This window comes from Budorcas taxicolor, chromosome 8 (genome assembly GCF_023091745.1).
Source record: "Budorcas taxicolor isolate Tak-1 chromosome 8, Takin1.1, whole genome shotgun sequence".
Lineage (NCBI taxonomy): Eukaryota > Metazoa > Chordata > Mammalia > Artiodactyla > Bovidae > Budorcas > Budorcas taxicolor.
This window is the reverse complement of record NC_068917.1, coordinates 98,018,007-98,045,578: the sequence shown is the minus strand read 5'-3', so window position 1 is coordinate 98,045,578 and position 27,572 is coordinate 98,018,007. Positions and strand designations below refer to the sequence as shown.

The 27,572-nt window shown below is 45.8% G+C and overlaps 1 protein-coding gene across 1 annotated transcript in view; it reads left to right on the top strand.

Annotated features, from left to right (window-relative positions):
* ABCA1 (ATP binding cassette subfamily A member 1) overlaps positions 1-27,572 on the top strand; it is a 110,554-nt gene that overhangs the window by 56,719 nt on the left and 26,263 nt on the right. Inside the window, exons 8-28 of the mRNA XM_052645014.1 lie at positions 557-797; positions 2,673-2,812; positions 3,151-3,267; positions 7,187-7,384; positions 8,158-8,363; positions 9,144-9,320; positions 10,870-11,092; positions 12,764-12,985; positions 14,068-14,272; positions 15,405-15,518; positions 16,241-16,412; positions 17,434-17,565; positions 18,464-18,606; positions 18,825-18,962; positions 20,189-20,409; positions 21,738-21,810; positions 22,657-22,859; positions 23,936-23,984; positions 24,173-24,286; positions 25,365-25,513; positions 26,404-26,528. Coding sequence (XP_052500974.1) covers positions 557-797; positions 2,673-2,812; positions 3,151-3,267; positions 7,187-7,384; positions 8,158-8,363; positions 9,144-9,320; positions 10,870-11,092; positions 12,764-12,985; positions 14,068-14,272; positions 15,405-15,518; positions 16,241-16,412; positions 17,434-17,565; positions 18,464-18,606; positions 18,825-18,962; positions 20,189-20,409; positions 21,738-21,810; positions 22,657-22,859; positions 23,936-23,984; positions 24,173-24,286; positions 25,365-25,513; positions 26,404-26,528 — 3,362 coding nt within the window. The remainder of the gene's footprint in view (positions 1-556; positions 798-2,672; positions 2,813-3,150; positions 3,268-7,186; positions 7,385-8,157; positions 8,364-9,143; positions 9,321-10,869; positions 11,093-12,763; positions 12,986-14,067; positions 14,273-15,404; positions 15,519-16,240; positions 16,413-17,433; positions 17,566-18,463; positions 18,607-18,824; positions 18,963-20,188; positions 20,410-21,737; positions 21,811-22,656; positions 22,860-23,935; positions 23,985-24,172; positions 24,287-25,364; positions 25,514-26,403; positions 26,529-27,572) is intronic.

Genomic DNA, 27,572 nt, shown 5'->3' with positions numbered 1-27,572 from the left:
TGCCTGGCGCTTAGCTGAGACGAGGGTGGGGATTTCACACACACTGCCTTTTCTGCCAAGGGGCAGGAGGTACCTCAGTTTCCACACTGAAGTTTGAGATGTTTTAGAAATGAGGCCCTCACCGAGGATGTGAGCGGTTCCTGATGTACGCATGTGAACACATGATTCTTCAAGGAAAGCATCCTCTTCTATAAACCCGATGATAATCTGAATGAGATAAAGCCCATCACCAGGGGCTCCACCAACTTCTAGGCTGTACTTCCGTCTTTAATGTGTATGGGAATCACCTGGGCACCTGGTGACAAAGTGGATTTGAACTCTAGATAGATCAGAACCTGCCTCTCAAACAGTCTCTCAGATGACACCAGTCCCTCTTCCACAGACGGGTAGCATGGCTCTGGTGGTCCCATCACCAGGCTTCCGAGAGGCGACGCCAGACAAGTTATGTTCTGGTATAAGGCTTTGTAGAGGTGAGGAACTAACCTGTTTCTTTGTCTTCTGTGTCTTCAACCTTCCTGCCTCTTTCCTTTCTACTTCCGCCTGCTCCCTCCCCCAGCTGTTCAGCATGAGGAGCTGGAGTGACATGCGGCAGGAGGTGATGTTTCTGACCAACGTGAACAGCTCCAGCTCCTCCACCCAGATCTACCAGGCTGTGTCCCGCATCATCTGCGGCCATCCTGAGGGCGGGGGCCTGAAGATCAAGTCCCTGAACTGGTACGAGGACAACAACTACAAGGCCCTCTTCGGGGGCAACGGCACAGAGGATGATGCTGGCACCTTCTATGACAACTCTACATGTGAGTGTCTATGCAGCCAGGCCCTGGCACCACCTCCGTCCCAGACTCAGCCCTGTGGGGCCCCCTCTCTCGTGCTTACCCTCATCCTACATAGCAGCAGTGGGTACTTGTTTACATGTCTATTTGCCACCCAGACAGAGCTCCTAGAAGAGGGAATCTTCTCCTAATCAGCGAACTGTCCCCACTTGTGTGAAAGGGGCCTGGCACATCCCAGGCATACAGTGTTTTTATCAAGTGAATGGATGATTGAATGTCACTGTCTCCAATTTTCTGGGGTATGTCAGAAGGTGGTTCCCAGAGTGATCAAGGTTCTTCTCATTCTCCCCATCTCCCTTCCCTTTCCCCCCTGCTCTCCTTGAGATATGCTTTATAATAAAAACTTAACAGTAACAGCAATAATGAAAGATAGAATTTAGGGAACATTTCCTATGTCCTTTGCATTTTTTTTAAAAAGTTAATTCATTTAACCCTTATGGTAAACCTGCAAGGAAGGTTTATTTTTATTTTTTCTTTTTTGGTTGTGCTGGACCACAGCTGGTGGGATCTTAGTTCCCCAGCCAGGGATGCAACTTTGACCTCTGGCAGGGAATTCCTTGCAAGGAAGGTTTTATAGCCCCACATTTTGTAGGCTTGGAGAGGTTCAGTGACTTGGTCAAAGTCACACTGTTGTTAATCAGCAAGAACCCGGATTCAACCAGGTCTGCCTGGCTCCATGCTTTTTGTCCATAAACACATGACCTCCAGAATACCTGTTCATGGTGGCATGTGTGCCATCAGACTCAGGCATTTGATCTGCTGTTTGTTTTTGGTTCTTAGCTACAAGGTGTCATTAGAGAACCTTGTTACACCATATCTGCTCCCCACGCTTGGGCAGTTTTGTGGTGATGTGTGTCCTGTGCCTGTGGCAGCGAGGAGCCGGTGTTATAGCTGTAGACAATGGCATTGTTTTCCTTGCAAACATGATGCAAGTGAGCCTTTCTCCATTTCTAACCGCAGGTGTGTCTTTCAGACACTGAGTGAGGTGGCTTTTAGTGCATTACTGTAACATAAGAACCTTTTATTCTTCTCTGGAGTGAAGCACTCCAGCCGTGGCAGGTTGCTTTGTGAGCCTGAAGGGAAGGGCGCTGTAGGCAGTTTTCTGAAATGCCGTCCCCTCTGCTCCCTCTCTTTGTGAGTCAACCTGAGGGAGCCTTCATTTTCACAACAGCTACAACTGTGAGCAAGTCCTCTTTTTTGTTTTTGTTTTTAAATATTATCTTTGCAGCATGTAGAGGATACTTGGAATCTAAAAGAACCCAGAGTGAAATTTTTTAAAAATTTGGGAATCTTTCTGGGTAATCAGACCTTATTATCTATTATGACTTCATATTTTTCACTTTGGGATATTCATTACATTTATTTCAGGTACTTGTTATGAGACTTAGAAATTGAAGGGAGAGTTTTTATTTCTTCTTGAAAACTAAAGTCTGAAATTCAGCCCTCTGTTTCTAGTGGACACAAAGTGTTGAAGGCTGGCGTTAAGTCATCTAGAGCGACAACTCTAGGCTTGTGCATAGTAAAAAGTATTTTTCTATATTGTCTCAGTTGTGACATCATCTGTGTTATAATAAACTTTGGTTATTTATCCAGCATTGTTCTAGGGGCTCCACCGATATCATCTCAGTTAATCCTCTCCACGTCTCTGCTAAGTAGATGTCATTAACTTTAATTTTACAGAGGAGTCAACTGAGGCACAAATCTGAAGTTGTTACATAACCGTTAAGTGGCACAGCTGAGATTTAAACCTATGACTGACCAGCTGGTTCTAAAGCTTTTGTTAGTTTCTACAAATATATGACCATGCATACAAATATTTGCCTTTCATCCTTTTCACAGCTCCTTATTGCAATGATTTGATGAAGAATCTGGAGTCCAGTCCTCTTTCCCGCATCATATGGAAAGCTCTCAAGCCCCTGCTTGTTGGAAAGATCCTGTATACACCTGATACTCCAGTCACAAGGCAGCTTATGACTGAGGTAAGCCACCTGGGCCTGAGAGGCCCTCAACAGACTCTTCCTAGAATTAAGAACAAAAATATAAAGGTGGCTTCAGATGGAGTATATTTAGAGTATACTTTTCTGGGATTTCCAAAGAATGAGGACCTCCAGTCTGACCTAGGCCCCAGCTGACTACTGAGGGCCAGCTCTCCAGTCTTGGGTGTTTGAATCCCTGCTGCAGGCAGGCACTTCTTGGGGATGGGAAGGACAGGAAAAGGGCTTCTGTGATGGAGTGTCTTTTCAGGGAGTAGCTGAGTTTCTCATGTCACTGCTCCTCTTTTATTTTTTGCTGCTCCTGGCTTCCTGGTTGACTCCAGGTGAATAAGACCTTCCAGGAACTGGCTGTGTTTCATGATCTAGAAGGCATGTGGCAAGAACTCAGCCCCAGGATCTGGACCTTTATGGAGAGCAGCTCAGAAATGGACCTTGTCCGGGTGAGTGTCCCTCTGATTACTGTGTGCCTGCTTGATGCTCTTTACTTCCCAAGAAGTGACTGAGAGGAGAGTTATTTACATTGAACCCAGTACAGAGGGACAGAGCACAGCTCAAGCCCCAGGGCTGTCACTTGGCAGAGGTATAGGTGATGGTGCACAGATTACACCATCTCATGCACATCAGCATCAAGGCATCTGGTAGTCAAAATCATAGTTCCAAGCAAGAAACTTCGGACTGGTATTTGGAGGAGGAGTTTGGTGATTACAAGACCTTAACTATTTTCTGGCTGTAGAACCACAGCACCTTACTCAGCCCTACTATGTCCTGGTAGGTCTTGGACAGAGGTGTGCGAGCAAAAGCCTGTTCTGCAGACTTATCACAGATACTTGCTCCCCAAGGCGCTGTGTGAGTGAGGAGCCGCTGTTATTACGTGGAGGGGAATTTCACTTAGTGCTTCAGAACCACTTGAAAAGGGATAAGTGCTCTGAAGACAATTGGATTCAGAAGCGGAGGAGTCTGAGCAAGAACAAAATGTCTCCTTTGCTTGAGCCTGAGTGCCATTTAATCACATCATCCCGCCTTGGGCTGAGTCAGAGAATCATTAGACTATTTCCTGTCTCCATGGTGAGAGAGGCCTCTTCCTTTTGTTCCTGCTGCTATTAAGCACGAATGGATTTTGCCAGGTTTCTTGTCTTGACACGTCATTGATCAGAAGGGCAGCTGGGTGTTACAGGTAGTATATCTACCCAGAAAGGTACTCTCACAGGCTGAGGACCCTTCCGAGATGCCCTAGGAGGGACCATACCCTGGGGGCCTTCCAGTGATGGGAAAGCTGAGTCATCTTTGTTGCAGTGGTCCTGCAATTTAATTCTTAAATTGGGAGCCTTTAAAAACCAAGGGACTTTAGTCAGGGAAGCATGAACAATAATTTGTATGGATTGAGTGAATAATTCCTGTCTAATAATAACAACAACAACTTATACCCATCAAGGACGGTCTCTGTTCAGCTCCAGTCTCTCCTCCAAAAGGGATTCATGTGGTTCAGCCACAAACAGTGTCATAGATCTTGGTGTGGTCTCAGGCATCTTCTGGTCCTCTCCTTGGAATCTACATTCCTACTTGTTGGACTTCTCTCCTTCCGAGTCTCAGAGAGTGATGAGGGGCCATGTTGAAGGAACTCCATGACTTTTAGTTTGTAGGCAGATAGATGCTTCCCCTGCTTTTAAATAGGGAGTTTGACTTGGATGCTCCAGCAGGTCACAGGCTGTCAGTTCTTGTGGGATGAGGCCCTTGTCAACATGGCCGTGGCATTCATTGGGGATCCTGCTAGAGACCCCAGGATGTGAAATAGGAAATGTAGGAGCTGTGGCTGGGGAGAAAGGCGTGGTGTGTGGTTGTCAAGCCAAGGACTTTACCTTAAGCTCTGACACACCATTACCAAATCCAAGGAAGGGTTTTTGGCAATGTATACATTACTCTGGTTTGATAGGTGGGTTGAAGAGAGGAAAGATGGAAGGCAGAGACCAGGGCAGAGGCTACCCTGGTGGGGTGAAGCCTGGTGACTGATTTGTTGTGGAGGGGTGAAAGAGAGGGAGGTTTTGGGGTAATTCTTAATTTCTAGCTGATGGATGGTAGGGATATCCAACAAGTCAGTGGATACTAGGGCTTGGAGTGTAACTAGTTGGTTAGGCTGGAGACACCAGTTAGGGACTCATCAGCCTGTGGGTGGAAGTCGAAGGAGCATCCTCCAACTGCTTTCTTTTCTTTACTAAGGAGTGTTTATTTCACTCCACAAGCTTGGGCTTCTCAGTCCTCTGCACCCCCTGAAGCCTCACATTGGGTACATAAGGCAGTGCCTGAGACTTCTCGTTCTGTTGTAGCTCTTTCTTTTTTTCAACTTTATTGAGGTACAATTGACAAATTAAAAGTGTATGTATTTAACGTATACAACTTGGTGTTTTGATATATGTTTGCACTGTGAAATGATCACCACATTGGAGCTAAGTAACATGTCCCTTCCTTCACCTAGTTACCTCTTAACAAGTGTCAAGTATACAGGATGGTATCGTTAACTATGGTCACCATGACATACGTTAGATCCTCAGATCTAATAATGGGAACGTCATACCCTTTGACCTCTGTGTTTTCCCAGCCCCTTGGCAACCACCCCTCTACTCTGTGATAGCTCTTATCTTCTGCTGTGTCTGGCTCTGTCTGCACCTGTTCTATCCAGAGGCACCCACAGATCTGGAGGCCCTTCTTTGTTGGGTCATGGAACCCACTGATACTCAATTGTTCTTTCTGAGCTGCTATTTGTTTCTTTCACCTTCAACCTCTGCTTCCTCCATGGACACTGCTCCTGACGGTGATCTTCATACCCTAGAATCATGTAGTCAGTGATCCCACTGGGCACATCTCTCAGGCCTTGCTGCTCTCCTTGGCTGTATTGCTCAGAAGCCACACTGGGCAGGGTAGACCTCACCTCGAATACTGCATGTCTTCACTCAGGTTTTTTTTGTTCAGTTCAAGTCTCAAATAAAATCATTTCAGAATCGCTAACCCATCCCCCTGTGCACCTTTGTGAGATACAATTTTGAATCTATTATGTTAATAAAAATATATATCCTAACTGATGACAATATCATTTGTTATTCCCTATAGGAAAGCAATTTGGAATGAAAATTGTAAGAACCATAAAAAGTGTGCTATCCCATGCACTTCCATTCCACACACCCTCAGGGATGTATCCCATACAGAAATAATTTTAAAGAAAGAAGTCACCCTACAAAACAAAATGTTATTGCTATAATAATTGTTTGTTGTGAAAAATTAGAAATAGACTAAATGTTTCATAGCATGGGAATGATTAATGAAATTATAGTTTATATACCCTATAAATACTATTATGCTCCCATTAAAATAATAAATATGAAGCCACATGGGGAAAAGCTTATAATATTAGTAGAAATGAGACTGATTTTAAGAATAGCAGAGTTTGGCCTTAAGAGATTCCATTTCAGTAGAGTCAAAGTTTCATCTGCCTTCTTGAAGGTATGACAGGAGTTGTGGCTGATTCTCTTTTCCATAAGCTGAGGTTGAAACAGACCCATTTTTCTGGCAGCATATCTTTGCAGGCCTCTGCCCTGGTCCTCTGCACCTGCTGGTTGAGTGCCTGATTGATTTCCCTGCTCTTCCATGTTGACCCATGTGGAGAGCCAGCCAGCTAAGGAAAAAGGAATGGAAGATAAGCCTCCTTTTCATCCTGACCCTTGCATCCTGTAGTTGGGAAAGATCAGGTTTCACTTGGTTTAACAGCAGCATTCTTTCCCTAAGCTAAACAGGTTTGTCTTAATTCAGTCTAGAAATTAGAGTCTTTATGAGGAGTTATCAGCCTGGGTCTCAAAAGAAGAAGATGATATAATGCAAGGGGAAGGTGCAATAGAATTTGAGAGCCCATGTCTCATGTCCTGACTTTGTTACTTATTAGCTGTGTGACCTTATGGTTAGGGACTTAACTTCTATGAACCTGTTTTCTCATCTGTGAAATGGAAACTATTAGACATACCTTCCTTAAGATGTTGTATGAGGTGAAGTGTTTAATCCAACAGTAATTATATAGAGTATAAGTGTGATTATTGTTGTTACTGTAGTTAATAGCATTTATTGTTAAGCTATACTGGAAACTGGATTCAGACTGGACTGACATTGACTGGTCAACTTCATGCCTATTAGTGTATGATTCATCCTTGATAAAAAGTTATTTTTTTCAGCCTCAGTGGTCTCACCTGTAAAATGGAAACACTGTTACCTACCTCACAGTTTTTATAAAGATTAAAAAATGACAATGTATGTGAAAGGGTTTTGTAAATCATATAGGGCTCATCAAGACTTAGTTGTACTTTGTCATTGGAATGGCAGACACTGTTGGACAGCAGAGGCAATGATGACTTTTGGGAACAGCGACTGGAAGGCTTAGACTGGACAGCCAAAGATATCGTGGCATTTCTGGCCAAGCACCCAGAGGATGTGCAGTCCACCAACGGCTCCGTGTACACCTGGAGAGAAGCCTTCAATGAGACCAACCGGGCAATCCAGACCATCTCTCGTTTCATGGAGGTGAGGAACTGTTCCATGGACCATTTAGAAAAGGCTTTGGCTTCTTTCTCTGAGATGATGCAATACGATTGAGACTGGAGTAAAGTTTAAAAATTTTGTGTAGTCTTATTTACAGTAGCATCCCTCCAACCTAATACATGTTGTGTATGAAAAGTCACTTAAAAGCACAGGTGGTGTATGAAAAAGCACTCAAAAAAATGTTAGTTGAATGAATGAGACAGACAGAAACAGACCTAACTTCTAGCTTTATTCTGTCTGACTCAAGAATCTCTCTATCCACTGTCTTCTAGTTTTTCCTGTGTTTTGATATCCAGCTACCTAAAGGCAATAAAACATTCCCTTAAAAAAGTGTTACTTATGAAACTTACATAAAATCTAGTAGGACTGATTACATTTAAAAAATTTGAGTCCTAAAAATGATGTGACTTAATAGGGACAAATGAAAGTTTTTTTGGGTCTGTTTGATTAGTTGTTATGACTCAAAATTACGAAGAAAGCAGAAGAAAATGAGGCCTGATCATTGTTTAAATCCCTTTTCCTCCACAAAAATCAGGATGAGTAACTTATCTCTAAAATACATTCAACATTTCTCTTAAATCGCTAAGGTGAAAACCCAAATAATCCATTTTCAATTGAATATTGGAGAATGATGTGAGAGGATGAAGATTAAAAAAGACATGCACTTGGCGCTTCTCTCTCAGCATAGACACTGCCTTGGCCACTGCTTGTTTTCCTAGCCGTCAGCATTCTCATGATGGCTGTTCTTCCTTCAGTGTGTCAACCTGAACAAGCTAGAACCAGTAGCAACAGAGGTTCTGCTCATCAACAAGTCCATGGAGCTCTTGGATGAGCGCAAGTTCTGGGCTGGGGTCGTGTTCACTGGAATTGCTCCCGGCAGCGTCGAGTTACCGCATCATGTCAAGTACAAGATCCGGATGGACATTGACAATGTGGAGAGGACGAATAAGATCAAGGACGGGTAAGTGGAATTGCACTGTACCAGCCCGTCTTAGAGAAGTCAAGAGCAGCTAATGTGACTGGAGATACTTTAATAATTTTGTAAAAATTTCAAACAAAGATAAATCAGTGGCATGATTTTGGTGTAACTGGCACATTCACGGTGGAGACAGCTGTTTCAAAGGTCATAAAATATCCTTGTCTTTTCATTTTGCATTTCCATTCAAGGGAATTAGTCCTAAGGAATTAAATCAACTGGAACAAAGAAAGAAGGAAAAAGACATTAGGTTCCCTGTGCTAATGCTATCCATTTCTAAAAAGGGAGCAAATAACCAAGATAAAAAATGATAAAGTGAATTTTGACATATCCACTTGTAGTAATGTTAGGAAGCAATGGAGGAGGGAAAAAAAACAAACCAACAAGTGGTTTGCTCATTCCGATTATATCTATGTAAAAAATGTACACATCACTGAGGGCTCCCCAGGTGGCACTAGTGGTAAATAACCCACCTGCCAGTACAGGAGATGTAAGAGACACAGGTTCAATCCCTGGGTTGGGAAGATCCCCTAGAGGAGGGACGGCAACCCACTCCAGTATTCTTGCCTAGAACCTGGTGGGCTACAGTCCATAGCATCCCTAAGAGTTGGGCAAGACTGAAGCAATTTAGTGTGCACGCACGTGTCACTGAGACCACAAAGTACGATGCAGAAATAAAAACAGTGGCTCTGTAGGCTTGTGGGTGATTGAATTTTTTGTTGTGTGGTTCTAAGGAATGTTCAATCATCTGTGGCTTGATTTAAGGTACTGGGACCCTGGTCCTCGGGCTGACCCCTTTGAAGATATGCGGTATGTTTGGGGAGGCTTCGCTTACTTGCAGGATGTGGTGGAGCAGGCAATCATCAGGGTGCTGACGGGCACAGAGAAGAAAACTGGCGTGTACATGCAGCAGATGCCTTACCCCTGTTATGTTGATGACATGTAAGTTACCAGTAAGCTGCCACCTTTACTTAACTGGTTAGCACTGTCCCCAGGTGGGGTGTGTACACACTCACACACGTGCACACATACACACATACCAAGAGAGGAAACAGAATGCTTTGGTTAAATTTATTTTATATGTGTGTTGACACTGGTCAAAGAATTGATGAAAACAAGACTATGGCTACTGCAAAGCAGTTGTTTTTGAAGTTGTGTGGAGATTTCAGGAAATAAGATGCCAGATGTAGGTAGTTGACAGTTTGAGGCACAGACACACATGAACACACACCACACAGTGATCCTTACTCCTTTCCGGTCTACGGTTACTAGAACTTTTATTTTTCATACCCTATCCTTTTGGTCAAAATTGGCCCAATCTCCAAGTTTAAAAGGCGTCATGACGAGCACATGCCAAATACATCCACACATCCACATGTCCCCCAAATACAGAAGCACGGTGTTACGGACCTTGAAAAGCTAACCTCACGTCAGTTTTTCTTCTTCTTCTCAGTAAGTGGTAAGCCACATTTTCAAACAATGCAAATAAAACTGAACAAGTCCATTTTATCTTAGACTTTTTAGGTAACCTTTTAGTGCTTAGTCACTGGGCTGCCAAGTGGGGACTGTGGCTCTATGGCTCATGATTTCTTGTGAGAGAGCAAGAATGGGGCAGAGGTGTAGTTATTGCAGGCATCTGAAGTATGTCATGTTTCTTCCAAATTCTGGAAACTCTTTCATTCTCTGTTGTGTGAGGGTGAGAGTGAGTGAGTGTGTGTGTGTGTGTAGTGATCAGACTGCAAAAGTAGCAGGGTTACTCTCCTTGTATCTCTCCCAGCTTCTTATTGAGCCACCCTTTTACTTGCAGGGTTCATTCTAATTTTTCCAGGTCACCTGGATTTATCTTGTTTTTCACCTTCAGAAAGATTAGCCAGTATTTTCCAAAGGAAAATTTTTCCAAAGACACCCCTAAGCCAAGCTTTACTCTAGAAAGGACATATTAAGATGGGGACACGCCTGCTGTCACATACCCTGTAAGTGCATAAGTTGTAAAGCTGAGACTTGAACCTTGAGTTTTAGAGTCTAGAGTCTGTGTCCCTTTGACTTCGCTGCGTTTCATTTTCTAGTTTGGAATCTGAAATCTGAAATGTTACTGACAGGAGCTGCCTGAAGTGTGTTTCTGCACCATCTGTCATAACAGTTGTGCAAGGCAAGCTGATAGTGAGATGACCTTGAAGACACTGAACTTTCATGAGACAATGAGTTGGGTTTTTGGTTTTGTTGGCTTTGTTTTAGTACTTTAAAATCACATTTAGCTTAATGACCTCTGATAGTTATCTAGCTACTAAAGCAAGCCCTCGAAGAACTTTGGCATCACCTTGTTAATAGTTTTTAATCACTGCATTGCCACGCTCATGAAGCATTCCTGTCAGGGTGCACAGGTCTGCCCATCTCGGGCTTGGTCCTGGTGATTTCTCTTGCATGCAGGACCAGAGTTGTTGGCCCAGGAACCTGGCTCACTCTTGCCTTTAACCCTCCCCTACCCTTCCAGCTTCCTGCGGGTCATGAGCCGGTCCATGCCTCTCTTCATGACGCTGGCCTGGATCTACTCAGTGGCTGTGATCATCAAGGGCATTGTGTATGAGAAGGAAGCGCGGCTGAAGGAGACCATGCGCATCATGGGCCTGGACAACGGTATCCTCTGGTTCAGCTGGTTCATCAGCAGCCTCATCCCTCTGCTTGTGAGCGCTGGCCTACTGGTGGTCATCCTGAAAGTAAGGCTGCTTCACTGGCTCCTCCCTGTGCCCCCCCCTGGCTACCGGGCAGAAGAAAAGCACAGATTGTTTGGGAGGGATAGAGTCAGAGGTGCAGTTCCTGCAATTCCTTCATTTTATAATTGGGAAAATTGATGAAACTTGGAGAGACCCCGAGAAGGGCAGCAACTTGCCCAGTGTCAACCCAGTTGGTTAGTAGCTAAGCTGGACTGAACCTAGGAGTCTCATGTCCTAGGTGAGCATGTGCTTAACCACACCATGCCATCTGTTTGGCAATGGCTTGTGATAGTATCTGAGAGTTACTGATTTTCCTAGGTGTATGTATTGGTTGATGATTCTGCCAGAATTTCTAAAAACCATAATCAGAAGGATAGATACTGTTGTAGGTTAAGATTTTCTGGAAGCAGAGGCTGAGATAGAGTTTGGTGTATGTTTATTTCTTAGGGATCTATACCTATAACAAGGAACAGAGAGGATGCAGGATTGAGCACAGACAGGGGTTGAACTGTGGCGCATGGCTAAGCCCCTGGGTGCTCTGGCCATGGAGTTGAAATGTCCAGCCCTTTAGGTTACCCCAAGGCCTCCCTCTCTGACAGTCCATTGTCCCAGGCCCCTCAAGTAGTAACTGGAAAGATGTGCCCCAGGGCTGGGCAGCTTTCTGCAGCTGGGACAAACCCAGATCAGTTGCCACCTGTGGCTGTCCACTGACAGCCAGTCCGCAAGCCTTTCCATGAAGGGGACTCTGTACAGTGCAGTTCTGTGTCCACCCCTTACTTTAATAGACTCACGTGCCAATTTTTTCTCAATTGTTTCATTAAAGAATACATCTTTTAAAAATAAATGTTTTTAAAAGCAGAGGGGTACCAAGGAAAAGGAACTAACAATTAATTGAAAAACTAGCTACTAATCATTACAAGTGAGCACGTACTGATTGCCAAACACTATTTGAAACACATGCATATGCTGTCTTATGACGTCCTCACTAAGTAACCCATTTAACATACAAGGAAACGAGGCCAAGGAAGGTTAAGGACTTCACTGAGGTCACCCAGCAGTATGGCAGAGCTGTTCTTGGTGAAATCAAGCTCCCCTCATGCTTTGATATCTGACTGGCAGGCCTGAGCTCTGTGGCCGGGATGGGGGTCTTGTGGCTGGTGGGTGTGAGCTGCTCTGCCAATTGTGTGTTGGTAGGTCCTTGTGAAACAGAACCAACTACTTGGGAGAAACTTGACAGGTCCACAGAGTTTGGATGGTTATGTGGCTCCAGAATCCATGGCACCTTCTCACAGGGGATGTTAAGATGGCCTGGCCATTTTCCTTGGCTTTCAGAGAGAGAGGCCACGTAGGATGCTATCTCCTGCAATTCTTTCTTGGTGCTCATAGTCCTTATAAAAAGTGATATTATTCTTGGAGAAACAATGAACAGAATTGTCTGTTGAGGTGAACCTTGGTGAATATCAAGCCTGGACTTTGTTCTGTTTCTGATTCTGCTGTTCTTTGGCTGTGTGGTCTTGGGCTGGTCATTTCCTTTCTGTAGACTTCATTTCACTCACCAGAAAATGAACAGCACTGTTTCTCTATATTGTCTTTTAAGATGACTAGGAATAAGCCCTGGCTGCTTCCCATGGATCATTGCTTATTGAGAGCCTTACTTGGTCTCTTTCTTCCCAGTTAGGAAACCTGCTGCCCTACAGCGACCCCAGCGTGGTGTTTGTCTTTCTGTCTGTGTTCGCCATGGTGACCATCCTGCAGTGCTTCCTGATCAGCACGCTCTTCTCCAGAGCCAACCTGGCGGCCGCCTGTGGGGGCATCATTTACTTCATGCTATACCTGCCCTACGTCCTGTGCGTGGCGTGGCAAGACTATGTGGGCTTTACCCTCAAGATCTTCATGGTGAGTCGCTCTGGCCCTTCGGCAGTACCTGCAGTCACAGCCACCCCTGGTATTTCACCTCTGCTTTGTAGTCCAAGCTGAGAACAGAAGATAAGAGATTCTCTTTCCACGGGGACTTAAGCCTCAATTCTAGATTGTATGCTTCTTGAAGGCAGGGACTGTGTCTTACTCAGTAGTTTATCTTTAGTCCTCTGAGTGAACACTGATTGAATTGAATCGAATGATAATTTTGAGGGAGCCAGACTGCACCATGGGCCAGCTGGGGGTAAATGGCCCCGGGGAATGACTTTAGAGCATTCCCTTTTATCTGCCTTTTATCTCCCAGCTCTGGTTGGCTATGTTACTGCTGCTGTGTTAAGCTCACCACAAAGTCCCAGTCACAGATAGAACTGAAAGTTCTTGAGGTCAGAGCTGGCTCGTTCTGGACCTTTATCTTCCTTGTGTCCAGTATGGAGTTTAACTTGAGTAACGTTTTCTAAACTTCAAGACTGAGGAACAGGTGCCCCATCTCCCCACAAATCCCTGACTTTACTCCCTTCCCTTGTACAGAGGAGGAGAGGCCTTTGAAAGTATGCAAGTCCCAGTAAGAACGAGTTGTTTTCTGAGTTTTCTATAAGATGCTCCAAGTGTTTCTGTCTGGACCCATTAGGCATCAGCAGCCCCAGATAGGTACCTGTGACACTGAGCCCATTGCTGACCGAGCTGGGAACTTGAGAGGACCCTGAAAAATGCCTGTGTGTGTGTGTGTGTGTGTGTGTGTGTGTGTGTGTGTGTGTGTGTGTGTAAGGTACAGTTGCTGAGCCCCTGAGGCATCTTTAGAAGCATAAAATTCTAAAAGTTTTATATGCCATCATATATGCATTTCTGAAATGTGTGTGCATAATGAGTGCTTATAAATAGAATCACTTTATATGCTGTCAAGGAGCCCACTCCCCTGAAGGGACTCTGTAGATGAATATTTCCATATCTTGTAATTGATCCATTTTGCAAATTCACATTTCTCCAGGTGGCATTTACATTAGCAGTGATAGGAAAATGAGAGACAAGGAGATGGATGAATGAATTTTGCCTCTTTTGCACAGAGCCTGATGTCTCCTGTGGCTTTTGGGTTCGGCTGTGAGTACTTTGCCCTTTTCGAGGAGCAGGGCATTGGGGTACAGTGGGACAACCTCTTTGAGAGCCCCACAAAGGAAGATGGCTTCAACCTTACCACCTCTGTGTCCATGATGCTTTTTGACACCTTTCTCTATGGAGTGATGACGTGGTACATCGAGGCTGTGTTTCCAGGTACACTGGACTTCCACACTGCTTTTGTCTTCATCCAGGAAAAAGAAATTTCTAACTGAGTCATTTTCCTCTCTTTGTGCTGGAATTTCTGCAGGGCCCAGGTCTCCTTGGAAAGTGGTTAGGGCTTTAGACCTATGGCAAACAAATTATCTCTAAGAAGAAGCTACTGATGCTAAAAGTACAGCTTTTACTATCAACCTAACTCTTATTTCTTGAGCACTGTGTGCCAGGCACCTGCACATGTCTTATAAATGATGCTTTGGTTCAATTTAATACTCATAAGACTGCTGTGAGGGAGCTACTGTTCTAGCCAGTTTTTGCAAATGAGAGAAGTATGATGCAAAGAAGTTAAATAACTTACCTGTGGCCTCATAACTGGTAAGAGTGGTGCTGGGAGGTGAACCCAAGTGAGTTACACTGAGTCAGCTTGCCCAGGAGAGTTCTTCCAAGCTGAACAAGGTCTAGAATTCTGTATCCCCCAAGTTACCACCAGCAGAAGTTCTGTTTCCTGAGTACAGCTTGTGAATAACAAGATACGTATTGGCGCTAAGCCCTTGCCTGTGCTTTAATCGAAAGTCATAGAAGTTCATTTTTATACTTCCCTAATAAATCTTCTTGACTGAGACCTCCCTTGGATATATTTTCATAGAAGATCAAATTCTGAGAGAGTGAGCTTTAACCCTTTCTGGTTCACTTTCTGATTTTTTTCCAAAGGAGTGGCCATGAAGTATTGATTACCCATCCCTACTTGAACTACCTGAATGTCCCACACTGAATGTGCAATTTTGTATTGTACAGATCTGGATTCAGAGTCTGAGTTCTTCACTTCACTGCCTGAATGATCTTGACTGGGCCACTAATCCCTCAGTTTCCTCATCTCTAAAGTGGGAATAATGACCTGCCTCATGGGGTTGCTGGAAAGATTCAGAGAAGTGCAGGGTGTTTGTCATACATAGCAGAGCTCAGCAAATGTTAGCCCCTCCTCCCCCACCTCCATTCCATTCTGTCCTGTCTCCCAACAGCTGTGTCAGGGGGAGACATCAAGGAAGCTGTATCTGGGATACCTGGCTGGGAAACCTGGGGATTGCTGGGGTGTTACAGAGTTTGGCTTACATCTGTGCTTGGCTTTCAGGCCAGTATGGAATCCCCAGGCCCTGGTATTTCCCTTGCACTAAGTCCTACTGGTTTGGTGAGGAAAGTGATGTGAAGAGCCACCCTGGTTCCAGCCAGAAGGGAGCATCAGAAAGTGAGTTTTGCTAACCTGCATCCCCCTGACTGCCGTGCTGCTGCCCCTCCTGGCCCTCTTTGAGGGGGCAAGGAGTGACTCCCTCCCTGAAGAGTCTAAAACCACCTTAGGGGCAGAGACATCACATGAGGTGCCCCTTTCCAAATTCTTTTTTTTTTTTTTTTCCCTTTCCAAATTCTTAACTGCATTTGTGTCCAGTGCTGTTGACTTCTGGGGGAGTTGCTTTCTGAGTTCCTAAGGGACATTTCCTTTGCTTTCTTGCCTTCATTAAATAAAAAGTGACTTTTGATCTCTCCCTTCACCTCCACCTGTCCCTCACACACATACACACATACTTTGTGCTCAGTATGGCTTCCTAAATCATTCAGAAGTCGCTCCTCTGCTGATCTCTTCTGTGCCCTGCCCCCACTCACCAGTGGTGGCGTGTGATGTCCTTGTTATGGCTCACGAGATCCCTTACCACCCGCCCCTGCCTGCTGGTCCAGCTGCTACTCCTGCCATTCCTACTCTTCTTCCCCAGCCTCTCTGCATCTTTCTTACTGTATTCCAATCACCAACACTAGTGCCCAGTTAGGCCCTAATTAAAGATTTGTTGCCTGCTTGCCTGAGAAACCAGAAATAGCCATGGAGAAAGGACAGTTGCAAAATTACAAGACCCTGCATCTTGACCTTCCACTTATTAGTGCCTTCTGTGGGCTCATTTGTGTCCTGTCTTCTCACAGTCTGCATGGAGGAGGAACCCACCCATCTGAAGCTGGGTGTGTCCATTCAGAACCTGATGAAGGTTTACCGAGATGGCATGAAGGTGGCTGTTGATGGCCTGGCCTTGAATTTCTACGAGGGGCAGATCACCTCCTTCCTGGGCCACAATGGAGCTGGCAAGACCACCACCATGTAAGAAGAGGGTGTGGCTCTCTGAGAATCAGCCACAGGCAGGTTCTTTCCTGTAGTCAGAAACATACCTAAGGACATTGCGTTGCTTACCCAGGCGAGGGCAGAGTGCATGAGGAGTTGATGAGTATAAAAGTACCACCTAATGTGAGAATGCTTTCCAAATGCTGAATTTTCCTATCTTTGGGTTAAAATAGGCTGGGGACCTTTTGATGACCTTTCCCATTCGGTTCTCAAAATTCTGCAGTGTTTTAGCACCTAATGTTGTGACAGATCTGAGAAAGGGTTTCTTTGGGGCTGGTTTGGTCAGGATTGGGAGGCAAGAATGTGAAAAGGAAGATAGGCTGTGTTGGAGGGAGGAGGCAATTTCTGCAAACTCTGTCTCTAAGCAGATGTGAGGAACAGCTGGGCAGCTGGCTGTAAGACTGCCTTCTCTGGGACCTATAAGAACCTTAATAATGAGAAGTTTCAGAAGGGAACATGGGCCATAAACACACCAGAGTTACCCTCAGTGGCTTTCAGTGTAGCCCATCAACCATTTCAGAGGGTATGCTGGTGGTGGGGGAGGTAACCTCTTTTTCCCGTTACGTATTTTTTTAAATGCACAATTAATGTATTGCGAAAATTGCAGAAAATCTTTAAAAATCTTTAAAATCTAAAAAATCCTAACACACAAATTATTTTCATCTTTAAATAATTGGTTCTACTTTGTCCATTTGACTTGAACGTGATTTTAGGCATACAAAATGTGTGTTTTAAAGTGTACTTCCCATTGAAAATTGGAATCTTTACTTAAAAAATGTGTGTGCTAAAATTGCCATTTCCAACACATAGGCCCATCCCTATCTGTTCACTGAGGCAAAGAGTCCTTTGCTTTGTGGGTGTCCCTTGGGGTCTCTTAGGAAGGAAAGAGGGTGGAGGGTTGCTGCCTCTGCTTTCCGCCCAGGCTCTGTAGCCTAGAATGGAGCGTCTCCAGGGCAGGAGGGCTAACGCTGACTCCTGTGCTTTCACATTTTTTCCTCAGGTCCATCCTGACTGGGTTGTTCCCTCCTACCTCGGGCACTGCCTACATCCTAGGGAAAGACATACGCTCTGAGATGAGCACCATCCGGCAGAACCTGGGGGTCTGTCCCCAGCATAATGTGCTGTTTGACATGTGAGTACCAGCGACCCCTCTACAGAGGTGTGTCAGGAGTGATGGGCAGAGTTGGACTTAAGCATTTTTACCACCTTTAGGGGTGGCAGGCCTCACCTTCCTGGACATGTTTACCTGGTTGTCCTTCAGTTTTGGAAAAGTGAATTGTGGGGTAGGAGGTGTTACATTGGTCCAGCCGGTGCATGGGAGCTGGGGAAATAGTGCTGTCTATTGCTGTCCTTCTAGAGTAAGGAGCCCTCTCTCCCCACATACCCTCCCTGAGGCTGCCATAGCTTTCACCTGGCGGTACCCCAGGGCCCTCAGTATGTGGGCTCTGTGTTTCCTGCTCAGAACTTTGCTCCCATTCAGCTTGCCCATCAGCAATCAGGAAGAGACTTGAGCTCTGTGACCTTGTGCAAGGTCACCCGCTTCTGGGCCCCGGTTTTCTCTTATCTAAGTGAGCAGCTCAGACTTGTGTCCTCTACAGGGGTCCTCCTTCTTTCAGGGCTGAGGTCGTTTGAGGTTCAAGGGAGTTGCTCCGGTCCTCCTCCTTTCAGGGCTGAGGTCCTTTGAGGTTCAAGGGAGTTGCTCCGGGCTAAAGCTGGGGCAGCTCCTTGGTTGGTGGGGCCGTGGAGAAAGGCTCTCTGAGGACCTGCTGCTGCCTGATGGGTGGCCATCAGGCCTGCGGGGAGTAGAGTGGATGTGACCTGTCACAGTTTTCATGGTGTTTCTCAAGCAGCTCATGTGGCTGCCCACTGTGGTTCTGCCTTGAATCCTTCCTGGAGATTATCTTGCAAAAATGAATAAAGTTAAAAAAAAAAGGTGGGGAAAGAAAAATGTGCCTGTCATATTCTGGGTGAGGAGGCACTGTGTTCTGTGTGTCCTGGGGGCCCAGAGTGACCTGCCCCTCTGCCCCCAGGCTGACTGTTGAGGAGCACATTTGGTTCTATGCCCGCCTGAAAGGGCTTTCCGAGAAGCACGTGAAAGCTGAGATGGAGCAGATGGCCTTGGATGTTGGTTTGCCGCCCAGCAAACTGAAAAGCAAAACCAGTCAGCTGTCAGGTGAGGCCCAGAGCTGCCTTCCTCCTCCACCTCCTCTTCTACACACACACACACACACACGAAATATGGCTACCCTAGGGTCCCCTGCTTCGAGGGAGGGGAAGGGTGGGTCAGAAACGTGTCCCAGACTTATCCCCAGTGGGGTGCCTCCGCTTGTCTCTTGGCCCCTCTGCCGTCATTCACTGGGCTGGTCTGGGGCCTGTCTCCTCTCACCGTAGGTGGAATGCAGAGAAAGCTGTCTGTGGCCTTGGCCTTTGTTGGGGGATCCAAGGTTGTCATTCTGGATGAGCCCACGGCCGGTGTGGACCCTTACTCCCGCAGGGGGATATGGGAGCTGCTGCTGAAATACCGACAAGGTCACTGATGTGTATTTACTCTGTCTTCTGGGCTGGGAGGGGGAAGGAAGGGGGGAGGGAGGGGCTCTCAAAGACTGGCTGTATCTCAGGGCTGTTCCTGCTAGAGCACCAGAATTGCTTCTCAAGGAGAACAGGGAGCTGAACTCTGAGCTCAGCCCTGGTCTGCAAGTAGGAGGCCTGGTTTACAAGACACTTCAAGTTTGCATTTCAACCCTAGGGGCCTGCATGGGGGAGGGAAATGGGGACAAAGGGTGTCCTCTGTGGGCCCCCTGGGCCCTCTGCAACATAGAACTTTCACTTGCCTAGGATACTCATGGTCCCCTGCAGACAGATTCCTGAGAGCCGAGGCTGTGTCGTCCTTTATCTCTGTCCCCACGTGGTGCATTATGCTTGCATGTTGACAAAGTAGAGGGACACTTGAGTGGATGGGAGAGTTGCAGTCAGTTTGTGTGACCCCATGGATTGTAGCCTGTCAGACTCCTCTATCTGTGGGATTCTCCAGGCAAGAATACTGGAGTGGGTTGCCGTGCACTCCTCCAGCAGATCTTTCCGACCCGGGGCTTGAATCCGCATCTCCCTGGGGCTCCTGCTTTGCAGGTGGATTCTTTACCGCTGAGCCACCAGGGTAGAAGATACATAAGAAGGTATGGTACAAGGGGCACAGGTTTGGAGTCAGCTCCAGTTGGCCCAAGACTTTGGAAAAGCCATTAAACTTGCCTCAGTGTCTTTATCTATAACTGTGGTTAATTCCTACCTTATGAAAAGTGGAAGTCGCTCCGTTGTGTCTGACTCTTCGTGACCCCATGGACTATGGCCTGCCAGGCTCCTCTGTCCATAGAATTCTCCAGGCAAGAATACAGGAGTGGGTAGCTGTTCCCGTCTCCAGGTCTCCCACATTGCAGGTGGAATCTTTACCAACTGAGCCACCGGGGAAGCTCACCTTATGAAGGATTTAGTTAAATGAGGCCTAGCACACTAACACATAGACCACCTGGCACACTGCTGGCCTGAAGCTCGTTCCCAGATAAACATTCCTGCCCTTTGTTTGAGGATGCAGAGCTGTCCTCACAACATCACCAGCCTGGGGGTCACAAGCACACAGCCTTGGGGGTCGTTCTCCCAGGCATCCCCCCAACCCCGGCTCTTATTTCTGTGGCTTTGGCCCCTAGGAGCAGTGAGGATGGCCAGCCTCACCTGTGCTATGTCCCTGTGTTTGTACCTGGCAGGCCGCACCATTATCCTCTCCACGCACCACATGGATGAGGCGGACATCCTCGGGGACAGGATTGCCATCATTTCCCACGGGAAGCTCTGCTGCGTGGGCTCCTCCCTGTTCCTGAAGAACCAGCTGGGGACAGGCTACTACCTGACCCTGGTCAAGAAGGACGTGGAGTCTTCCCTCAGCTCATGCAGAAATAGCAGTAGCACTGTGTCATACCTGAAAAAGGTGAGTTGCAGTCTCATTGCGTCCGGGGAATCAGGACTCTTTGGCTATGACTGGCTTGTCCATACCTGCCCTAGTCTGCCACCTTGAGGCCACCAGCTCCCTGCTCTGTGCCCTGTACAGAGACTTCTGTTCCCATCATGTTAGCTCTGCTGAATCCCGTTTCCTTTTTCTAATGGAGACACTGAGTGTAGGAGAAGGTCCTTAGAGGGCTTAATGTTGTTGAAGAAGAGAGGTTTGCCAAGAGTTAAGAGCCTTGGCTTCAGAATGCCCTGCTATGTCTGCTCATTACCTTTAAATCTTCTTGACCTAAACTTTTAAAACACAAAATAGCAAATATTTATCGAGCACTGATTTCATGCCAAACACTCAATCTAGCAGCCTCTGGACATAAAAGAAAATCATGATAATAGTTGTAGCATTGTTACCATTTGTAGGCTTTTTTTTTTTTTTTTTTTTTTTAACATCATCTCGGAGTACAAAACAACCCTGGGAAGAAGGTATTGTACTTATTATCCTGGAGAATGGAAGGGATTTAGTTCATTCAAGGTCATCCAACAAGTGCATTACAGAGGAGGGGCCAGCACCCAATAACAAGGTACATTCTCCCCTGTACTGCAGTACATGCCTGAGATTTATTTGTGTATTCCAACAGTGGCACTCAAAACACTTATCAATATATCCCATCCTTGACCTCATGTCCACTTATTTACCTTTTAACTAGTGTCAGTGAGTCAAAGTATAGTCTGAGGCCAGTGGCATTGGGATCACTTGGGAACTTGTGAGAAATGCAGAAACACGGGCCGAAATCAGACTTGCTAAATCAGAATCTGCATTTTAACAAGGTCCTATGGTGAAGAGACACAAATTAAAGTGTGAGAAGCTCCGAACAACACAACCAGGTAGGTAAATCCCATGCCCAAGACTGTTGGCGAAGGCCTGGTTACAGCACTCATAGGTTTGTGGGGGGGTTTTTTTGGCCATGCTACATGGCTAATGGAATCTAATCCCTTGACCAGGGATTGAACCCATGCTCCCTGCAGTGGAAGCACAGAGTCTTAACCACTGAACCATCAGGGAGGTCCCTACAGTATGCATTGGCAGGCCAGAGTTCTTTTGAGAGCCCTGCTTCCTGTGCACACAACACACACATGTTAGATCAGACAGCGGCTTCAGAAGCCAAGACTACCTGGCTGAATGCCCCTCAGGAGAAACTTTTTGCTCCAGTTCTCACACACAGGAACCTCTCGGAAGCTCCGCCCTGGTGAAGGTGGTGGTGGCTGTACCTTGCTCGGTCCCTGACCTGTTCTCACCTCCTTCTTTGCCATCAGGAGGACAGTGTTTCTCAGAGCAGTTCTGATGCTGGCCTGGGCAGCGACCATGAGAGTGACACGCTGACCGTCGGTAAGGACTCTGGGGTTTCTTATTCAGGTGGTGTCTGAGCTTCCCCCAGCTGGGCAGAGTGGAGGCACAGGAGGAGAGGTGCAGAGGCTGGTGGCGCTGACTCAAGGTTTGCTGCTGGGCTGGGGCTGGGTGGCTGCGGGAGCAGGCGCAGCTTAGTGGCGGATTGGCCTAACGCTTGCCGGGGACCCTGGGGCTTGGTCTGGGAGCTGGCAGGGCAGTGTCCCAGAGAGCTGAGATGATTGGGGTGGGGGGTGGTCCCCCACCCATTCAGCTGAGATGAGTGGGTCTGGCTGGACACTGGACACCTCCCTCAGGAGGGATGTCTGGAGTCCAATGTCTCCAGTGACACATATGGAACGGAATCCTTTACTTTGGCCAAGTTTGCTCCTCCCTAACAACTGCCTCTTCCCAGGAAGACCTCTCCTTCCATGAACTGTTTGATTAACCCTCTATTGAGATAAATAGAGGAGCTTCCTTGAATAGATTAAGAGAAAGATGAAGAACCTCTTAAGGTTCCTTTAGTCAAGTTTTCCAATGAAGAATCCTAGCTTTTTGGCAATAAACACTAGGCTTTCAAACTCAGAAAGTCTTTCAGCCAGCTACCCCCACCTACCCACCATAAACTGAGGGCCTACACTGTGCCTGGCTTTGGTGATACAAAGGTGAATAAGACCCAGTCCATGCCCCCAGGAACCCTTGGGCCAGAGATGAACCTGTGGAATGATTTCAGTGTCTGGGCCAGCTGTGGTGTGCAGGCAGTGGGCTTCTGAGGAGCAGGCAGAGGGTGAAGGAAGGGGGCCTCTGAGCTGGCCAAGCCGTATCATATCTGTGCTCCGGTCCCTACAGATGTCTCCGCAATCTCCAACCTCATCAGGAAGCATGTGGCTGAGGCACGGCTGGTGGAAGACATCGGGCATGAACTGACCTACGTGCTGCCCTATGAGGCCGCCAGAGAGGGAGCCTTTGTGGAACTCTTCCATGAAATTGATGACAGGCTCTCAGACCTAGGCATCTCCAGTTATGGCATCTCAGAAACTACTCTGGAAGAAGTAAGTTCAGTGACTGACTGTCAGAACTGAGCAGGGCCCACAATCCTGGGGCCAGACAGGCAGCCTGCATGTCCACTGGGAGTAGGATCACCATGGACCTAGGCACTGAGCCCTTAGATCGTTGGCATCTGGGCAGTGTTGGTCCCAGTTAAGCCTTTAAGATTTCAGTGGGAGATGGTAGGAAAGAAAGAAGAGGATTGCTCCTGGTGTGACCAGTCGTGACCATGCCTAGGAAAAGTCCAACATTTATGGAAAGCCTACTTATGCCTTGGGCTAACCTGGGTGTGTTTTGTTGTTTTCAGTCATTGTAACTCATTTAATCCTGATAACAAGATGAGAAAATTGGCATGAAGGGATGGTGAGCAGATTCAGATCAGGGGTTTTGAGTTTCAAAGCCCATACTCTATTACTGTGTAAGCAGTGCCTCTCTTTAGAGAAACCTCGAGGGTTGGAGGGATATAAAAGTTGTCTGTCCCAGTAGTCCCCAAGTTAGCTGGTGCAGGAGAATCTTCTGAGAATATTCTAAAAATGTCAAGGCTCAACTCCAGGGTCTTTGAAACAGAATTTTTGGAGGTAAGACCTTAATGTCTGTGCTTTTATTGCATGCTTCCTGGGCAGCATCTGTAGATCAGAGTTTGGAAATCACCTGTCTAGTTCAGGTCGCCTTCTAATGTTGGAAACCTCGCCATAACCTTTCTAGTGATAGGGAATGCCGCTTCTCCTGATCATCCTCTCTTGGATAGCCTATTTTGGTGCTTGCCTGCTCAATGATTTCGGGCCAAAGACTTGAAGCCACTTGACTCATTCCCTGTAGGTACAGAACAAATTCCTCCTTCTGCAGTGTCCTGGTGTCATAACTTTAATTTGAAAATGACTTTCTGAATTGATAGCTCTCACCACTGGGGAAATGTTCTCTGGTATAAACGGCTTCTCTCCCAAGTGACTCTAACAAAGTGTTATCAATAAATGAAGCTTTTACATTATGTCTTTAGGGGCTAGCGTGTTCAGTCATGTAATAATCATGACAGTTGCTCTCACAATGTGGTGCTTATAATCCTCTCATTCTCACTTTTCAGATATTTCTCAAAGTGGCTGAAGAGAGTGGAGTGGATGCTGAGACCTCAGGTAACCCTCCAAAGGGACTGCATGCCCTCTGGGCTGTGCCACCTATAGGCTCTCTTAGCTCACCAGGGTTTTGCCTTTCCCTTCAAATTGTTTTATGACATTCTTACATTTACTGTATAGACTTTTAAAGATTCAGAGAATTTGTTTTATTACAAATAAAACATGGGGTTCCTTCCTTTTGTCTGCAGATGGCACCTTACCAGCAAGACGAAACAGACGAGTCTTTGGGGACAAGCAGAGCTGTCTTCGCCCTTTTACTGAAGATGATGCTATGGATCCAAATGATTCCGACATAGATCCAGGTCCGTTTGGGCGAGATCTGTGTTTTGTTGCTTGAAAGTGAATTTCACTCTTGTGTTCTCTGGTGTTATCTTTCAAGGCCCTTGAACCAGGATGATAGATGCCTACAGGGTCTAAAGAGAAGAGAGAGAATGAAAAAAGCCACTTTCCCCTTTCTGGTGCTGTGCATATGATCAGACCTGAAAGAGCCTGTCCTCCCTACTTCCTGCACTGCACTGAGACCTCTCACTTGAGATACACATCAAAAGACAGCCCTTTATTCCTCTGAATCCATTTATTATCTTTTCCGTAGAGTCCCGGTTTTCTCATGTTCATTAGGTGTTTAATTTTGGAATAAATGTTCTTTGAATGGGTGGATGATTTTGAAAGAGTGAGGTGAATTTACTACTAGAGTTGATTGTACCCTTCAACTTAGCTATTTTTGAAGACTATCCCTGTGTGTTTGACTGGGATGGAGAAGGAGAGAGAGGAAATCAAGCAAATATTGGTGAGATGTTAGGTCACTGCAATTAGAAATCATTTGTGTAAGATGAGGATTTCTATAAAACTTTTCTGAACAGAAACCTTCCTGGCTCTCCTGTCCCTGAGCCACGTTGAACGTGCAACTCTCGTGTTCTCCGTAACTTCATACGTTGTTAGCACTTAGATCACCTGAATGTGTCCACCTTTTAGCCTGAGCTATAATAGGCAGGAGACAAGTTGCTGTTATGTGTTCTCAAAGTATGTCAGCCTACAGACATGGCCTGTTTATAGAATATTCTGTAAGAAACAGGATGACTCAATTCATTTGAATGGCTTGATGTAACTATTATGTGTGCACACATCTCTTCAGTTGTCTCAAGGCACCTTCATTTTTCTGTGCTCATCAGACAAGAACCAAAGGCAGAGGCTGCTGGTGTGGTACATTTGGGGGTCATACCTTTTCATGGACATGAATTTTTCATAAAAGCCTTTCATTCCTTTACTTCTACCTCCAAACACAAGCCTCCAAGGTGGTTGCTAGAGATGCTGGAGGGAGGAGGTTGGGGATGTCAAAAATGCCTGCTATAATCTATGACCTTCAGTGATGGCTTTCTGCAGAATCCAGAGAAACAGATCTGCTCAGTGGGATGGATGGTAAAGGTTCCTACCAGGTGAAGGGCTGGAAGCTCACACAGCAGCAGTTTGTGGCCCTTTTGTGGAAGAGATTGCTGATTGCCAGACGGAGTCGGAAAGGATTCTTTGCTCAGGTGAGAAATGTGTTCCTGGCCAAGGCTTCCTTGGTGGACTACAGGCTCCCAACTAGTGAAAGCAGTGTAGCATCGTTGTTATAAGATGGACACTGGAGCCAGATTATCTGTATTTCAATCCCAGTTTGCTTCTTGCACTTATATATTTGTTGACAGATTACTTCTCTGAGCCTCAATCTCCTTATCCATAAAATAGGGATGATAATAATAGTACCTATGATATGTTATGAGCAAGTACTTGGAATGGGTCTCAAATTAGAAATTTCTGTGTGTGTTAATTTTTTATTAGAGGAGAATGTAACAAGGACAAAGTCTAGAAAAACTGGATGAGCAAATTAAACTTTCAAAACTTCAGAGATGGTATGACCAGATGTACTCAACATATGAACTTACTGGAGACTTGATTTTTCTCTAAGTTGATGTTTAACTGCAAAATGATAGAAAAGATAACCAGGGGTCAGAAAAAAATAGTACATAGAAAAGACTTGTTATTCTCTGTTTGCATGCTAACTTGTTAGGTTGGGAGGATTGAATTATTCCAATCTGCAAAATCAAGAAGTATAAAGAAGTTACAGAGATTCTTTCCCACAGGCTATGTGGGTAATGCAAAGAATATGAGTTTGGAGCATATAGATTTATATATGAATTCTGGTTCTGCTACTTCTTGGCTGCCAGGTGGCCACAAGCTCAGGCTTTGTATTGCCAGCTTCCAGAAATTCACCCAAGGGAAGGGGTTTAGATTTCAGCCTCTACTGCTTCCAACCTGCCAAGAATGTCTTGATGGAACTAGGCCCTGCACACACCCCAGTGCTGGCTGGTCTGAGGCTACCTGGACTCTAACCTTTGTCTGTCTCTGGCAATTCTTCTCCCTCCCTGCCTCCTGATTATAGATTGTCCTGCCAGCTGTGTTTGTCTGCATCGCCCTGGTGTTCAGCTTGATTGTGCCACCCTTTGGCAAGTACCCCAGCCTGGAACTTCAGCCCTGGATGTACAATGAACAGTACACATTTGTCAGGTATGCATTTGCCTTCTGCACCCAGGGGGAGAGGAGGGCTCGGGCTGACCAGAATGTCTACTATGCTGAGGGCCAAGGGGAGGGGGACTCAGTTACACCAGGGCATGGATTGATCAGCTGTGGCTACAGCCCTCACACAAGCTCATGCTAGATGCGAGAACAGCAGTGAACCAAACCTGAGTAGCAGGGCTTTGAACGCCTTTCCTCTCTATTCGTTGTTGTCAGGAACATACATGCCTTATGTAAATAATTTACCAATGCAGAAGAATCTGCTGGAACTATAATATACTTGGATTTTTATACTAAGTCTTTATTTTGCAGTTGAACACAGGGTTTCCATACACTCAGACCCTCACACCTCCAAGTTCTTGTCTTCTGCATGGTGCAGTTCACACGTTTATTATTTCATCTTTAGGTTACGGATAATAGCTCCTGTTTTTTTAGACAAAAATACAGCTATTCTGTGACGATCCAGTGCTTCAAACAAAAGAACAAAGGAATTTCTCCATCTCCTTATGCAGGAGTTTTCCTCAGTCCCACAGTATTTGTAAACCTTTTTATGGAGAACTGTGCCAGTGATGTCCAAGGGAAGCTTCAGGGAAGCTTTAAAGAAAAGAAAAAAGAAACATAAGCATGCAAATCAGCTTCCTGTTCTCTGATTCTGTGCTTTCTTCCTATTTAGTGCGGGTTTACCTCCTCCTTTTCTTTTCCAGCTGCTGACCTTGTGTTGCCCAGGGCTGTGGGGCATGGGCTTGTTTTGTGTTTATAACTTCTGCCCATCATTATTTGTGCTTTCCAGTTGGCCATGCAAATGTTAAGCCCATAAAATCTGCCTTCCTTTTCCTAGAAAACCCCTCTTGTCTATGCCTAATGATTAATTGTGAAAGTACTTTTGAAATACTGATCTTTAATGAATCCATGTACTTCCCGTAAAATAGATATATGTAAATGTATGTGGGTACACACGTATGCACCCCTCCATATTTATCACTTATTTACACAAGTTCCACTTTGGAGTGCTGTATGTTATCTTGACACCAAATA